This window comes from Rhinolophus sinicus, linkage group LG13, assembly GCF_036562045.2.
Source record: "Rhinolophus sinicus isolate RSC01 linkage group LG13, ASM3656204v1, whole genome shotgun sequence".
Taxonomy (NCBI): domain Eukaryota; kingdom Metazoa; phylum Chordata; class Mammalia; order Chiroptera; family Rhinolophidae; genus Rhinolophus; species Rhinolophus sinicus.
The window spans coordinates 13770894-13787834 of NC_133762.1; the positions used below are offsets into that span (position 1 = coordinate 13770894).

General features: G+C 49.4%; 1 protein-coding gene and 1 long non-coding RNA gene across 6 annotated transcripts in view; one reads left to right on the top strand and one right to left on the bottom strand.

Moving 5' to 3' along the window:
• The window catches only part of LOC109453618 (uncharacterized), a 21672-nt gene continuing 4731 nt past the window's right edge, over positions 1-16941 (bottom strand). Inside the window, exons 2-8 of one of the 2 annotated variants that reach the window (XR_012491341.1) lie at positions 15831-15953; positions 11482-11592; positions 7382-10895; positions 5266-5362; positions 3190-3356; positions 2353-2436; positions 1-1954 (exon numbers count right to left, since the gene is read on the bottom strand). This is a non-coding gene — a long non-coding RNA (uncharacterized LOC109453618). Of the gene's footprint in view, positions 2437-3189; positions 3357-5265; positions 5363-7381; positions 10896-11481; positions 11593-15830; positions 15954-16941 lie in introns of both variants that reach the window. The other variant, XR_012491340.1, reaches the window with a different exon arrangement.
• TM6SF1 (transmembrane 6 superfamily member 1) overlaps positions 9269-16941 on the top strand; it is a 22468-nt gene continuing 14795 nt past the window's right edge. For 2 of the 4 annotated variants that reach the window (XM_019743443.2, XM_019743445.2), the window contains exons 1-3: positions 9269-9408; positions 13820-13923; positions 16041-16138. In XM_019743443.2, the coding sequence (XP_019599002.1) occupies positions 9317-9408; positions 13820-13923; positions 16041-16138 (294 nt within the window). In that variant the 5' untranslated portion in view covers positions 9269-9316. Of the gene's footprint in view, positions 9409-13819; positions 13924-16040; positions 16139-16870; positions 16939-16941 lie in introns of those variants that run through there. The other 2 variants (XM_074317855.1, XM_074317856.1) reach the window with 2 other exon arrangements.

Sequence of the window (16941 nt, forward strand, 5' to 3'; positions counted from 1 at the left end):
TAGGATTGTGATTCTTCCCACTTTAAATTCCTTTTCTTATTTGAGGGTAAGAAAGGTTTTTTTCTTGTTTGTTTTTTTCACAATAAATATATTGTGAGATTTGACTACATACAATTTTTGAATTAGCTAACCAGTAAGCTATAACAAGGACACCAGTGTGTCTATACCATCAGGCGCAGTTTATTTCTTTGACTTCCTACGTGCAAGGCACTAGGGGTGAGATTACAAAGATGACTACAGCACATTACTTGCCCCAAAGAGAGCGGGAAACCCATTAGGACCTGTTCAGCTAGAAATAAAACTTCTTTTTGGATTAAAAAAAAAAAGCAGCAGCAAGGGCAATTTGCAATACCCTAGACTAAATTCAGTGTACTTATGGAGCTCTTCTTTCTTTGCTTGTCATTGCTTTCTGGAATTCCGCCTAGGAAACTAGTGTATGTCACCATGTGTGCTAGTTTATAATTAGAACAAATGTGAGGATTTATAAGAAACAGAGCTATTGGCAAAGAAACATTTAGTTAAACTCTAGAAAAGGCAGTCAGGAGAAAGAAGGAGGAAGAGATCTATTCTGGAAATTCATTTAATGACAAAGAAAGATAAGGCATTTAAAAAATATAAAGGGCAATTATTATGTCCTTAGGATTTTCATACTTCAGGAGTGCATGGAAATGTAGCTGCTATTGGATCCCTCTATTTGACAGGATGAGTATTGTAGGTATAAATAGAAACTAAGGTCAAGAAGCTAAAGGCAGAAAAATACTCCCCTGTCCAGCAGACACTGTAAGTATGTGAAATAATACCCTCTCCTCATTAGGCTGCCCGTGACCCAAGCTTGAGCTCTAGTGAAGAAGGGAGCGGGGTAAAAGTCCAAAGGAACCAAGATTTAACCAGTCCAAGCCTTCACCAAACTTCGCTATGGTGTCACTAACACACAGCAATCTTATCTCTAAGACCTCTGAGACTGTAGGGTACTTTTCTCCCCACACTTGACCTGTTTCCAACTGAGCATTAATACCCTTCAGAAAGATGTGGTTGACCTAAGCCCTAAAAACCAACATCTCCTGCCTCCTTTTTTAGCATCAAGAGTTTCTGAGAGGCTTTTCCTAGCAGCAGGGCTCCAGGAATTTAAAAAAAAAAAAAAAAAGCAGGTAGAGGGTCAACCCTAGTTTCAAGAAGTTGGAAAACTGCTAGTTAAGAGCAAGGGCTTTTGCAATCAGTCTACCTGGTTTTGAGTCACAGCCTGGCCACTTACTTTTTTCATGACCTTGGACAATTTTCTTAACCATGCTGTGCCCCAGTTTCATTTTTATAACATTGACACAATCTACCTCAGAGGGTTAAATGAAGATTCGATGAATACACGTTAGAATAGTCCTTGATGTAGATTAAATGCTCAATAAATGTCAGCAGTCATGCAAAGAATTGAACCAACTGAAATATTTCCTTGCCGTTCTACATACTATTTTCCTAAAGTCTACCCTGCAGACTTGTTAATTTGACTTTCCTTTGGATTATATAATAGACAGTGTCACATTTTCAAATTTACATTTCTATAATTACTGTGAAAGCTAAATAGTTTTCAAATTTTTGTCACAGTTGTGATTTTTTCCCTTAATATATTTTAACTGTTCAGTTGTATTTTTATCATTAGCTGTCTCACCTAGTATTTTGATGCAATCGAGCATAAGATAAATAACTATAATTAGTCCAGTTTATGCCACATTATCAAGGCTGTTGTTGTGTTTATAAAAATCTTACCAGGGTTCCAAGGACAACAAAGAGCTGGAATTATCTGTCCCACGTGTTCTGACTCTTTGAAATTAGCCATGGAGACCAAGCACAGTTGCCGTGAAATAAATATGACCTTCCACGAAAAAGCATGTCAGGGCCAGAAATGAAGTTCAAAGCAGTAGGCTGTGTTTCAGAGTCCACATCACTTAAATATGCTGCCTCTCTGGTTACAGGGAAATAAATATAGACCAGGCTGATTATGTGGACACATTTCATTTAATTCTGCCCATCTCTGCTCATTTCCCAACAAGAGAAACTAGATGAACCCAGTTATAAGTAGGTCTCTTTCTCTTCTCCCAGCCACCTCAGAAATTTCCCTTCTTTTCAAGGCTAATTTTTCCACCTTTGCTCTTGAGTTCACCCCCTTACTGTCTTAGTGGACAACCTCTCTCTTCTTTCTGGTGATTCCAACCTCTCCATTTCTACTGGCACCTTTTCTTGGTACCCACAAGCATGTAATTATTTCCCCTAACTGAAAAAATGGCCTCAACACTGTGCCAGCCCCCAAGTGTCTCCCTTTCTTCTTCCTTCCTGTCACAGGGTCTTACGCTTCTTCCTTACCTCCCGCCAGTCTTCAAGCAACAACGTCTGGCTTGCCACCACTGCACTAGACACCTCCACGGCTGCTGGCTGGTGATCTCCTAACTGCCAAATACAAATACCCTATTTTTGTCATTTTATTTGACCACGTTGGGCATGATAAGTGACCACTCACTCTGACACTCTCTTTGCCTGGGTTTTGTGATGCAGTTTTGTAATTTTTCGCCCCTCTCTGTCCTTTGCTTTTCAGTTTCCTATGTGACATGTCCTGGTCTGTAGTCACCCTTCAGCACGGATGATATTCCTCATGGTTCCATTCTTGGCTTGCTTCTTTTTTACCCCTTCATACTCACTCTCTGCATGATCTCATCTATTCCCATGATTTTAACTAATGCTGGTGGTCCCCAAATCCGCATGCCCAGCTCTCATTCTTCTTCTTAGCATAATTCTTGTTTTGGAGATGCAAACGTGTACTGCATCTGCAGAAGTCTCCTACTGGAGTCCCACAAACACACCAAACTGAGCTGACCATATCTCATTCCCAGAACCTCCTTCAACTCCTTAGGAAGGAAATTGCTACCTTAAAATACACACACAACCACCACCACCACCACCACCACCACCACCACCACCCGGCTCCTTGTCTCCCTTGGGAAGAATTTTGGTCTCAGGTTTAAATTTCCTCTGTCCTTTCTCCATCACTGCTTTCTATTTTTCAGTTATCCCCTGCTGCATAACAAACCAGCTCAAACTTTAAAATATCAAAAGTGTGTCATTTTTCACACTTCTGAGGGTTGACCAGGCAGTTCTTTTATTTAATGTGGTGTTGATGTTGGGATGGCTGGGAGGTCAACTAACTTTTTTCCACGGTGGTGTTGGCAACATTCCGACAATATGGAATCGGTACGCTTTGATCAGAACTGGTTCCTGGCTGGGATGTCAGGTCAGCTGTCAGCCAGGGGCCTTGGCTCTCCTCCATGTCAGCCTCTCCACATGGCTGCTTGGGCCTCCTTACAGCATGGTGGCTGGGTGACAAGAAAAATCCTCATGACAGACAAACTTTATTGTGCAAGCTCTTATAAGCCTCCATTTATTTTAAAACCATCTATATGAAAACATTATGCTATGAAATAATATTCATAGAGCATATCGATGAGGAGTATGTATCAATAAGCTCTGATTGGCAGATGGATCCAAGCTGGCATATGAGAGGAACCGATCGGTGTGCTCCACGCTCCACGGGGAAGGTCTATGAGGTGACGTCCAGTCTCCGCGGGACAGAGTTCAGTGATCACTGGGGAGGTCTGCCCTGGGCTTGGATTGCTAGTGATAGTACCCTTGCCAGGAAGGTATTTTCCACTCCTGCCCCCAGATATTGAAACATTTATCTCAGAACCAAGCTAAACCTTCAGAGACTAGCTCATTTGTGTGCAATTCTTTTGGCTCCTTGAGTGTACTGAGTGCCTCTTGGCAATATGCCAGTCACCTGCATTGAGAGGCAGCTGTTCAGAATTCGATTCTATATTTATTGTAGGAATGCTGCTGTGGACATACTATACATACTATACATATAGTGTCCCTGTGCTCCCTTTGAGAGGAGTCATGGGAGAACATTTCTGAGCAACTGATCTGTTTTTATCTTATGGACACTGTGAACATTATAATTGATTGTGTTCCCTTTCTTGCTTTGGTTGCTAGGAAACCCAAGACAATGGCGCAGACCTCATCCAGCAATTGCACAAGACCTTTTGACAAACATTTTACATTCTAACCCTTCATTTTTTCTTATCATTTTCCTGCAGACTTCCTTTTCTTTTCCCTTTTTTTTTTTTAACGCCACCTTCCTTTCTTCCTCTCTCTTTTTTCTCTTTAGTTAGCATCCATCGGGCACCTGCTCTATGCCCGGCACTGTGTTAAGTGCCAGGCATAGAGCAATTGTCACTCACAAATACCCATGTTAATAACTGTAGCCCTAATCAGGGCACTCAGGGTTACAGAAGAGAACCCGAGTGTTGAACGTAACTTAGTGTTTAGAGTAGCTTAGTGTCTCTGAGTGTACTGGTCACTCTGGGACCCCTTCTCCAGACAGGCTCCTACTCGTCTAAGGCACACCATCCTTGCCCTGGTCACTCTGAGGTCATTTGTTCTGTCCCTATACACCCCGTAGATCAATCACTTTGATTGTCCCTTGCTCATTCATCTAGAGTGTGTGGCCTTTCACAAGAACACAAACACAATTTTTGTCAGAAGGATTAGAGTGGGAAGCAGGCATGTGAAGAGGAGAAGAGAGCGAGAGCTGTGGGGCTGGGAGCTAAAGAGTGAGGCGGGGGCTGACCCCCACTTTACTATTCCAGACGAGTGTTCCTGTGCACTACGACCCTAAGTCCCTGGCCAGCAACGCTCTTTCTTAGTCCCTACTTCCTAGTGATAAGGTCCCTGACGTTCTGCTTTCACTTCCTCTTGGCAGAAACAGGCATGGGGACGAGCCCTTCTGTTTAATTCCTGAGAAGTCAATTATTTTTAATCTACACAACAAAAAACTGTGTCTTTCTCTTCAGGGAATGAGCAGTGTGCAGAGCTCCATGTTTCTATTTTTGCTTCCAGGAAGCTTGGAATCAAATTTCACAGCTATAATATTAGCCTTCAGAGCTGGCAAGATTGATGTTCCTAAAAAATTAAAAAGCAAAAATCATACAACTTTACTGCCGACATGCCTTCTATTTTAAGTCACATCCAACCCTTCTGCAAGCACATGGGAACTTCGTAATTCTTGATCTGCACCGAGCAGAATTCCAGAGAGACCTCAGTCTCCTGAGCAATGAGTCAACTGGTCCCATCTGTAGTGTCAGATGCCCAGCATGGTGCTTTGCTGCTTTTCGGCTGTGGCATCGTGGGTGCAGTGACTTATAGTCAGAAACCGGACTTCAAACTCACCCTCTGTCCTTCGTAGCCCTTTGATCTCAGGCGAGTCGTCTCACCTCTTTGGGTCCCAGTTTCTTCCACCATAAATGGCTCTATATTCTACAGAGAGCTGTTGTGAGGTTTAAAGGAGACAACGTCAGTGGGATTACTTTATAATTTACACAATACCGTAGTGCTGAGAAATGGGGCTATGTGCAGGGGGTTGGTGACCTCCTGGAAAACTGGGAGGGGTCCTGTCCAGCAGTCTTCTCAACGACAAGCATTCTGACCACTCCTGTTTTCAGCATTAAGGGGAATTGTCGGCAACAAAATCACATCATCTCCAATGTATACATCACTGTGCCCCAAAGGTTTGCCATGGCCCTTGGTCCATACTGAATTCTCTTCCTTGACCTTAAGCCACATCTCCATGCTGATGACCCCAAAATCTGCATCTGCAGCCTCTTCTGGTGCCAAAGACTAGCACCCCCAATTTCCTATGGGACAGATCCTCCTGGGAGCACCCCCTCCCCCGGTGGGTACTAGAAACCCATATGTCCAAAACCAAACTCATCTTTAGCCCTCTCCTCCCAACTTTCTCCTCGTCCAGCAACTCCCCAGATCGTCCTCTCTGCCCTCTCCTCTTCCCTCTTGTTACCACCCCTTTGGATCAGGCCCTCATTGTCTCTTGCTGGGACAACTGTCGTAGCCTGATTGCGTTTCCTGCCTCCTAGCTCTCCTCTTTGTAAACCCTGGTCCACACCAGCTGCCAGCTAAAACTTTGAAGATGCTACTCGGATCAGGTCAGCCTCTCCTCCTGCTCAGAAATCACAAACGCTCTCTGCACTTGACGTTCTCTGAGATGGAGCTCCTGATCCTCCCTCCATCTTCACTTCCTGCCAGCTCCTCTCATGCAGGACCTCCCAGTACTTCCAACTACAGTAAATGACTTGAAGTTCATCTAATTTCACAGCTATAATATTAGCCTTCACGGCTTGCAGGACCGATGTTCCTAAAAAACCAAAACTCAAACAACTGCATCAAGTGACATGCTGTCTCACACATTTCTGCCTTTCGCATGTGCTGTCCCCATTGCATGGAAAGCCCCCAGCTATTCCCCGTCTGCTTGGCCAGCTTCTACTGGTTCTTCACGCGTGGCCTAAAGCCTCGCCTCCCCTCAGAGGCTTTTCTTGACCCCTCCAGACAGAACTGGTGCTTCCTACAGCAATTTGTACGTACATCTTTTATTGTCTTATATAATAATTGTTTACATGTCTTTTTCTCACACTAGATGGTGGTCTTCTTGGGCAAGATGTGTTTGTGATTCATCTTTGTGTGGCCACTTCTTAAAACAATGCTGGAAACATGGTAGAATCTCTGAGGATGCTTGAATAAATCTATGAGTGATTTCATTACCATGCACATTCTTCCAGTAGTAGAGAGCACAACGGAAGCCAGGTCAATCTAACAGGAGAAAGAGCTGTGACGTCCAGTACACACAGCACTGGCCACATGTGGCTACTGAGCACTTGAAATGTGACTAGTCTGAAAAGATATATACTGTAAGTGTAAAATACACCTACGACTTTAAAGACCTACTATAAAATAAAAGAATGTAAAGTATCTCATTAATATCTTTGACATTGATGACCTGTTGAAACCGTCATCTTTTGGACATACTGGGTTAAATAAAATATATTATTAAAATTAATTTTATCCATGTCTTTTTACTTTTCTAATATTGCTACTAGAAAATTTTAAATTATACATTTGACCCACATTTGTGCCTTGCTTTATCTTGCAATCAGACGATGGTGATCTAGAGTATTCATTCATCGAACAAATATTTCTTAAGCACCTGGTACAGCAACAGGTGTTAATCTAGGTGATGGGACTAGAGCAGTGAACAAGCTAAGGTTCCTGTTATATCCTAAGTGTGAGAGAGAAACCCAGAACAGGAAGCGGATGTGTAAAGGTGTGTAAAAATAATTTGGGAAACTATAAGTAAACTACTATGAAGAAAGCAAAGCAGGGAGCTTGATAGAGGGTGGGGGGCACAGGAGGGTGGCCAGGGAAGGTCTTCTAGAGCAGGTGAGGTCAGAGGCAGGGAGATGAGGAAGGAAGCTAGGACACGAGAGATGGCACAGACCTGAATTAAGAGAGTGGTGGTACCATTGGGGAGGAACAAACAGGCTCGAGATGCATTTGGAAATTAACATTGGTTGGCGGGACTGTGGTAACCAAAGGAGCCGACATTGGCCAGAACCGATGTGGACTCCCAGGTTTCGGCATGGATGACCAGGTGAATGGAGGTGCCACCAGATGAAATAAAGGTGCAGCGGTCTTGAGGCTGACAAGGAATTCCATTCAGCCACAGGGAATGTGAGGTGCCTGTGGGGCCATGGAACAGGGCGAAGGAGACAGGTCAATGCTTGGAAGGATAATTTGGGATCTATCAGCATAGATCCCAAAGGTGGTCATTAAAACCGAGCACAAGTGAGAGACGAAAAGGGAGGAGATGGCAAACAGAGAGGAAACTCAGGTCCCAAGAGCATGTTTGGAAATTGGAACATAGTTGAGCATGTGTCTAGGTCAAGGGGAAGGACCCAAGGTTGCTAGAGAGGGGTTCGAGGTATAAGAGAGAAGGCAAGCTGGCTGCAGCAAGGTTTGGGTGGTGATGGCGGGGTTGGCCTGGCTGGAGGAGAGAAGGGTCTCAGAGGAGGAAGGAGGAGCTGGAGGAGAGTGGTGGAGGGTAGGAGCAGTGGTGGAAGGGTGATGTCCAGGTCACAGGTAAGGACATTCCTTGGAGAAACGGTGGCTATGTCTCGGATTAGGCCGGGGGCTTTAACATTGCGTCCTTGGAGTTGGAGAAGCCTCCAAGTGCTGGGGTCGGGGGTTAGAGAGCTGACTTTAGAGAAGTTGGGTGACCCTGGAGAAGGTCATGGCCTCTTCGTATCATTTTCCTTGCGGGCTCTTCAGCTCACTGGCAGTTGTAAGGACATAAGTACATGTCACACATCGTTGGTGGTTTGAGCTGTTTGTTCTGCATCGGAACTCTCTTCCCTTCTCATTCCCAGCCAGTAGGCCATCCCAGGCTCAGTCTCAGGGGGCTTGCTGACACCTCCTCCCCCAGACAAGGTCAAGCAGGCAAGGCAATACTTGGCTCACATTATTCTAACTAGCAGGCATCTATCTGACAATATTCTGTGGGCAGAGCCTTGGCTTCTGGTCCTTGTATCCTATATGGCCTGGTGCAGGCTGGCTGGCCTCCTGGGGCAGACATGAATGGCACCAGAGTCTCTTAAATCAGGTCATTCCTCCGGGTGTCAGTTTCAATCCAAAAAATGGGAATTGCAGGCGACAGTAGTACAGTGAGCAGCAGAGGGTAAGCACTTGGTGCGTATTAACTCAGTGAATCCACAGTCACACTGACGTGGGTTATCCCCGTTTCACAGACAATAGAAAAGACAGAGATGTTAAGTAACTTGACCAAGGTCAACAGCTGGTGAGCAAGCAGTCAGGGTTGAAAATGGGGCTTCAGACGCCAAGCAGGAACTGTGCTTGCTGCCCGCTGATGGCTTTCGGTGGACAGGTTCCCAGGTTTCAGGGTCATTTGTCCCTTCTGGACCCTGGGTCGAGGGCTCCCCACGTGGATGCTCTTACAAGCCCTTCCCACTCTGACACCCCTGGTCTGGCTCCTCCCTCCGCTGGCCCACAGCTCAGCCCGGAGCCTCCCCAGGTCGTCCATGACAAATTCCTGGCTGTGCTGCCACCTTCCCGCACACAGGCAGAGTGTTACCGGAGCACCTGTCCCTGGCAGGGGGCTGTCACCTCCTCCGAGCTCCCCTAGCTGGCGGCTGTCCCTTGGTGCCCCTTGGCGGGAGGGCAGCGAGGGTGCCTCCCGGGTCTGCACAGCAGCTGCCGGTGGCTGGGCACAAGGAAGGGGCGCGGGACGCGCGGGACGTACCGGGCGAGTCACCGGTCTCTCCGAGGGCTCAGGGCTCCGCTGCAGGCGCTGCCGGAAGCCGGGGCGGGGCAACCGCGCGGGATGCAGTGAAGGGCAAGCGGCTCGGCGGCGGCGGCGATGAGTGCCTCTGCAGCCACTGGGGTCTTCGTGTTGTCCCTCTCGGCCATCCCGGTCACCTATGTCTTCAACCACCTGGCGTCCCAGCACGAGTGAGTGGGCGTGCAGGGGGTGGGGGTTGGCGCTGAGGGGCAGCAGGAGCCCCAGCAACTTTTCAGATGGGGAGAAGGAAGGGAAGGGGAGATGGGAAAGGAGGGGAGGAGCGGGGAGGGGAAGCGCCTCAGGGGTCGCACGGCCAGGCGGGGATCCTCTTTCAGGCTGGCGTCCCTGCCATTCGGCGCTATTTTCTGTTAAGTGCTGGGTGCCCGCTCAGTGCCAGTTAGCTGGCTTACAGAGATCAATAAGGCAGTGCCTCTGCCGTTGAGGAGCTCAGGGATAGGGTTGGGGGCAGTATGACACCCACAGCTATGGGGGGGGGGCGTGTTAGCTCTGGTGGCGTCTTGTTCGGCTGGCATTTTGCAGGAATGCTTCCATGTAGGGACACACACATACTTATCATTTCTTATTAATTTTAGAAACTGTTGTGAATGACTAGTGGAAATAGCCTTGAACCAACAGGCAAAGACCCGGGTTCCAGGCCTGGCTTTGGCCCTGACCCTGTGGCCTGGCCTCAGTTTTCTGGTCTGTCCAGTGGCCCATATGTGCCCCCTATTGTCAGGACCCAGAGCCTGGGCAGGATGGGAAGGGGGCTGCTAAGGAAGTGGGTGAGGCTGAAGGAGGCAACGCGTGGGCTAGGTTCACAGCCCTGCCCCTCGGGGGTCAGATCCCAGCCTAAGTAACCGGCACCAGCAGCTGCAGCAGCCTGGGCAGTGGGAAAGGTGCCAGGCCCCGTGCCTTCAGTCTTCAGAAGGAGGAAGTAACCTGTTATGTTACCCACGGCAGTTGGTGCTAAGGAAATTGCATCAGTCTGTATGCAGGCTGCAAAGCCCCTCCAGACCTTCAGGCTGCAGAGAAGTGTCTGCCACAGGAGAAGTGTCTGCCACAGGACTTCCTCCTCTCTCGCTGCTGGGGCCACCACTTGCTGCCCACCTTATCCAGATGGCACTCATCTATACTGAATGCTCCCGAAGCACGGGCAGTGACTGCCCTTGGTCTGACCCAGTATGGAGGCACATCTCCCAGAAGAAGCAACTCTGGGCAGTGAATATCACACATCTGTGAATCTAGCCCCTGCATTCCTAAAATGGCATTATGGGCAATTCAGCAAATAATTACTGAGTACCTACTGTGTGCTTAGCACTATTCTAAATGTTTGGGATATACCTAGAAACAAGCCAGAAAAGGTCGAGGAGGCTTGTGTTGAGACAAACATCAATAAATAAAAGGGGGTGACACGAAAGAGTGACTGGAAAGGGGACTGGTGGTCAGGGAAGGTTTCTTGGAGGTGACGCTTGAGCTGCAGCGGGTATCCACAGAAAGATCTGGGGACAGAGCCTTCCAGGTAGGGGAACAAGGGCAGTGCAGGGAGAAAGACGTGGCTGGACATGGGATGTTTTGGAGGGAGAGCAGTGCAATTTACTGAAGGGACTACGTGGCGAGGAGAGGATTTTCAATGACCTTGAGGTTCTGGTCTCAGCCCCTAGGAGGACAGCGATGGCATTTACTGAGTACATTCTGAAGCATGTATATCACTCACCGTGTATTGCTGAGCATGGCAGTTATGACTAATTGGTCCAACCGTTCTCCCCATCCTCCTGCAGGTTATAATCCCAGTATCCTTTGACCCCTCCCTCTTCTGTCACCAGTCTGTCCCTTCCACTGCCCCCTTCCTCATAAGTCCTGGGTCTGCACTAGCATCTGTTCCCTCCTTCCAGTTCCCCCTGGCGCTGGCCCTCTTCCACCCAGACCATGGCGGAGCCTCCATGGGGCGGGGGTTCCCTGCCGCAGCGCCCTGCCCTCAGCCTAGCACAGCCCGGCTCACGCTTGTGCTTCAGCCACATCCGGAGTGTTGTCCTACCGCTGCTCACGCCGGACTCTTCCTCTGTCCCTGACTGTGGGAGCCACACCTGTACTTTCTGGTCCAGAGTACAATGCCACCTCTCCCTTTTCCAGACCCTCCCTCCTAGCAGATGTGCTCTCTCTTGCCTCGGAGCCCCCTTCTTCACGCCTTTCCACCGAGAGTTACTTTCCCGTGGTCAGAACTTTCCTTCCTGGCCATAGCTCACCTTTGTATTGTCCTGCCCAGCACAGAGCCTTGCGCATAGTAGGCATTCAGTTGGGTTGGATTTAGTTGGAATTAGTTGCCGCTTCCTTCCTACCAGACCTTTCACAAAGGCCTGAAAAACAGAAAAAGCAAATTAGGTGGAGTCAGGAAAGGGTTGGGGTTGCCCTCCCCCTGCTCATACCCACACACGTCTCCTGCATGGAGATTTCCTACATAGCATCAGTAATCGCTGGCCCCCATTCCAAGACTAACAACTTTTCCACCCTTGGGTTAGTCACAGCCTTTACCCTCTTTGCCCCCCACCCCCAGTTCCTGCTGGACCCATTTCTCCCTGTTCTGAGCAGGTCTTGCACTCGGCTTTCGCTGGGAGACACAGATGGCCTGCTGCCCCAGATTCTCTTCCGTCGTGGCTCCTCCCCTAGAGGTGGAGAGTGTGAGGAGAGCCCATGAACCAGTTTACACTGCGCTCTCGTGCTCCAGAAGCGTGCCAGCTGTGTGGTGGTGCCAGCTGTGAGCCGAGCTCCTCGGTAGGAGCAGGGATGGGGTTGTCCCCTGGCCACCACCTGCCTCAGGCTGCTACGAACATTCCCGGCAGCTTACGTAGCACCCTAACCACTGCCTCTTCACGGGATGCTTCAGCCCAGCATGTTTTTGACCCACATCAGCTTCTTCTCCCATCCTCTCCTGAGTCAACTTATTCCTGCAGGAGGAGCCTGGAGTGTACACTGCTGGGCGCCAATAGAAACGTATTTCAGTCTCTTACCTGGACGCTGACATGGTCATCCTCATATAGGACTGTGTCACCTGTCCATCCAACCACATCTACCTCACTTCCTCTTTCCCTCCTTCCGTCCCTCATCCATCCATCCATTTGTTACACCTTAGCAGAGGTACCCAGGCAGCCTTTCAGTGTAACACTCATCCAGGCATCTTGAAAAGTTGCATATCCCCATGCCCCACCCCTGAAGTATTCTGATTCCTTAGGTCGAGGGTGGCATTTGGAAATCTGATGCCCAGAGCCCACTCCCCAACTCAGGTGCTGGGGACATGGCTTTCCTGCACCTGTGGCCAGTCTCCTTGTGGCCCATCCACCTGCAGGTCGGATGGATCACTTCCCAACTGACCTGACACTGGGGGAGGATTTCTGAGCGGTGCCTGACACCCATTCCAACTGCAGGTGTGTGAAGTGAACTTGAGCCTGAGTTTGTCCCTGTTACTCATGGTGATGGGGGACTGTGGGACCTGTCACTGAGGAGGGTACTCTCCAGAAGTCCCAGGGGCACATGGTGGAGGTTACCCAAAGTCCTCATGTCAGTCTGTGGTGGTGTGGAGGGGTGTCAGCTGAGGAGGGTGCTTTCGGCAGCTCTCAAGGGTTGGTGAGGAAGTCTCTGGTACGGCAAGCCATTGCAGTGGGCCAGGAGGTGCTTCATCTAGAACTAGAAGCCCTGTTGGAGCTAGAGGTGTGAGAGGGCGAGTGTCTGTGTGGGACTGGAGGTGACCTCCTGGATGAGAGAACTCAGAGCCCACTGAGACAGGGCCCCCGTGTAGGCAGGGACCTCTCTTGTTCATCCACAGTGCCTGGCACATAGGGGCACAGAACATACCTTTTTCTCAATGTTTTTAAATTAATTACTAAACAGATGACTGAAACGCCACGACTTTCCCAAGGTCACACAGTTAGGCAGTGACAGAATTGTTACTAGAATTCGGGTGTCTTGACTGTTAACTTCACCAAACGTCGTGGCCTCGTGCTGCTGCTGAGGAGGGGCCATGGTCCCTGGTCTCCTTGGCGCCACTCCCTTTCCCAGGAGAAGGTCCAGAAACTGCGCCCAGCCTCACCTCCCGTTGGCTTTCCGGGTGTGGGGTGGGATACTGGCCTGCTGGCCCTGAGTGTGGTAACGAGCCGGGCCCAGACTCTTTCCCTCCGTGGACTGGCCTTGTCCTTTGGTCCCTTTGATTATACGCATGGCCTGTGGCCCTTCTTCCTCATTCCCCTGGAAGGTTTGCATGGTTGTGACTCTTGCGTGTTCCCTGGAGATCAGTCTGAGGATTTCCAGCCCTTCAGCCACCAGGGAACAGAGGGTGGAGGACGCTCAGTCTGTGCAGGGGGTCAGGATGACAAAAGAGTGAGGACCTGGTGGCTCCGGTCCCCAAAAGTCACAGGGGGCAGCCCAGAGGGCCCAATGTGCTACAGATAAAGGTAAAGGTCCTTTACTCCACAGTACTTGAGCTGCAGGCAGAGGCAGAGCTGGGAGTAACTGTATTCAATAGCCAGGAAATTCCCGGCACCAACATGTTTATTTTGATAAGTGACAGCCTCGCTATTCTGCTCCTTGCAGCTCCTGGACAATTGTAGGGGTTGCTGCCCTCATCCTGCTCCTGGTAGCACTGCTGGCTCAAGTCCTGGTCAAGAGAAAACTACCCCGGGACCCGCTATTCTATGGTATGTGGTCCCCACAGCAGGTCCCCTGTCACTTTCCCTCCGTGCCTGTGAATAAGCTGAGCCCACAGGGGAAGTGGCTGGAAATGGAGTACTGCCTTGCCTCTAAACGAACCCTCTCCCAGGCTGTGGACCCCACCTTCTCTCAGCTGGAAGCTCCGGAAGGAGCTCCTTTGACAGTTGAGGTTAGAGCATGCTGGGGGGAGGGAAGGAGGAGTAAGTGGCGGATCCTTCACCAGGATCCCAGCCATGTTGTTGCAAATGGCAGGGTTGCCTTCTTTTTTATGACCAAATAATATTCCGTTTTAATGTGTATACATATGTGTGTGTGTGTGTATACACACACACACACACATATAGGTGTAGATACACATATACATATACATATAAAACATTTCCTTTATCCGTCATCTGTTGAGGGACGTTTGGGTTGTTTCCTTCTCAGGGGCTTACAGGTTCCCTGGGGCCGCTCTGCTGCAGGCTGCAGGTGGGACTCAGGGCTGTCCCATGGGTCACCTTGTTCTTGGACCAGCAGCTCCCCAGGATGTGCCCTTTCGAAGGCAGATACAGAGACACAGGTGGGGCTAGTGGAGTAGAGTGATGTCTCTTAAGGCCTTGGCTGGGAGCTGGCCACTGTCACTTCTACACACATTCCACTGGCCAAAAAGCAAGTTACAATACATGGCCGAGCCCATTATCACTGACAAAGGTGGGAGGGAAAGAATTGTGAGTAACTCACTTCTCCCAATTTGCATATAAAACACTGAAGCTTTGAGGGATAATGTACTTGCCTAAGGTCCGACAGCCAGTCAGCAGAGGAGCTGGCCCCTGCGCTTGCTCCTGCCCCTGAGTGGCACCTGCCCCCCACTCCAGACTGGTTTCCTGCGCTGCCCTCCCCCCTTGCCCTTCCCAGTCTGGGAGCCCACACTTAGCTGCATCTACGTCTCTCCTGACTCCTCAGGGTTGAGCACACTTGCTTCCACACTCTCAGCTGTCTGTCCTTGTCTCTGTCCCAGCCTTATAGCCTCGGGGCCAGGTCCCGGCTAGACTCCTGCCCACGGGAGGGCACAGACTGCCCTTGTCCTCTCTGCCCTGGCGTCTGACACTCCTGCTGGAACAGTGACTGATCAGTTGTTGATGCTTCCTTTCTGGGAGATACACGGTGGCTCATCACCTGCGATGGCTCCTCCCTGTCAGTGAGATCTGGGCCGAAGACCTCGCTGAGGAACAGGGAGGCAGGGTCCGCAGGGCAGGGCACGTGTGGGCCCCCACTCCTTCTGGGAGACTGTGAACGCTGCACTCCTGGCTGCAGACTCCGGGCAAAGCCAGCCTCCCTTCCACACTCTCCTCTCCATTTCTTTCTTCGCAGCTTTTCTTATGTTCACCATCAGATTTTTCTACTGTGCATGCCCATCACATAGTTTAAGACACCAATTTGTTACAACTTCAAAATTGCAGCCTTACTGATAAATTGTCACGCACTCAATTTGATCACTGCTGTTTAAAAAGTATTTTTCCTTAACCATTCGTTGCTGGTAGTTTTAACTCCATTTAGGAGATTCTCATAACCCTAGTAAGACTCTTGAAGATGCTATGGCTTTCCTTCTTTAATATTCCATTGTACCGTGTCATGTCCACTTGTAAAACTCACTAGCCTCTCCTCTTAAAGCCACCGTCACTTGCACATCAGCCAGTATCTTTAGGATCTCTGGCGTGGAGTAGGGCAAAGGTGCGGGACATCATTCATCACTGACATGAATGATCTCTTCTGAGCTATTACTTTAAACCTGTGGTCACCCTGAGGCTCCCTTGGCCCCTGGTTACAGGTGGGGTGCAGGTGGGGCCCTGGTCAGCCACTTGTAGGGAGTGGAGGGCAGAACAGACTTAGTGGATGAGTTTGTCATTCTTACCTCCTGGTGAGTGTCCCCTTGGTGAGAGCATGTGGGCAGTGATGTCAGATCTCTGACACAGGCGGAGATCCCGTGTGCAGGAGGTATATTCTGTTAGTCCGTGTTCAGTGTCCACAGTATCTTCTGGAAAACATTGAAACAACTCATTAGTATGCTGAATGCAAAGCACTTGGCCACTGTCGCTTTGTAAACTGCTCATCTCTGCTCTAGTGTTCGCAGTGTTCGGATTTACCAGCGTGGTGAACCTCATCATAGCACTGGAGCAGGACGGGCTCATTGACGGGTTCATGACACACTACCTGAGAGAGGTACGGCATCACCTCGCCATCAGGAGCCTTGAGCCAAAGGGCCAGCCTCCGTTCCACACTTCCTTTCCCCTTAACTTGTACTTCCTATCAACGAGGGACTCTACATGCACTGAGGATTGGCGTGTCTGTTATTATTAGAATATTACTACACCGGAAAGCCCAAGTCAGTCTTATGTGTGTGAAGTACCAAATATTTAACAAAGCCGTTTAATTGTGATGACCCCCGCTCCCCATCACAGCATTACAGAGCTACCTGGCACCTGAGAACTAGTCCTATTTTCTTATCTTGTGGTGTGATGAATCCAGCCCGAGAGGTTAAATAACTTATTCAAGGTCACACAGGAAATAAGGAGCAGAGCAGAGAGTAGAATCGTCATCTGGGTTTCAAACAACAGGGAGCTTTGTATGCAGCTAAGGGAGTTGGGATTTTATCCCATATGTGAGGGGAGGTTTTAAGTCAGGGAACAATGCAGTCAGCTTTGGGAAGGAAGGGGTTGAAGGGAATGGTCAGTGCCATGATTTGGGACACAAGTCAGGAGACTGAGTAGCCAGAATGATGACTTGGGGATGAGTTGGGGGTGATGGCGAGAGGAAGGTCCAGGACGCCGTCCTGCTTCCTGCTTTTGGAAGTATGCTGGTTATCCAACCCGAGAGGAGCCAGAGGAAGAGTTCAGTTCGGCAGACATTGGTTGATATGGACTCTGGGGTCCTAGCCCTGCTCCCTCTCTCCAGGTCTGCCGTGGCAGGGAGATGGCATGGTCCCAGGGCAGTGACGAGACTCCCACTCAGCAGTCCACAGAGTG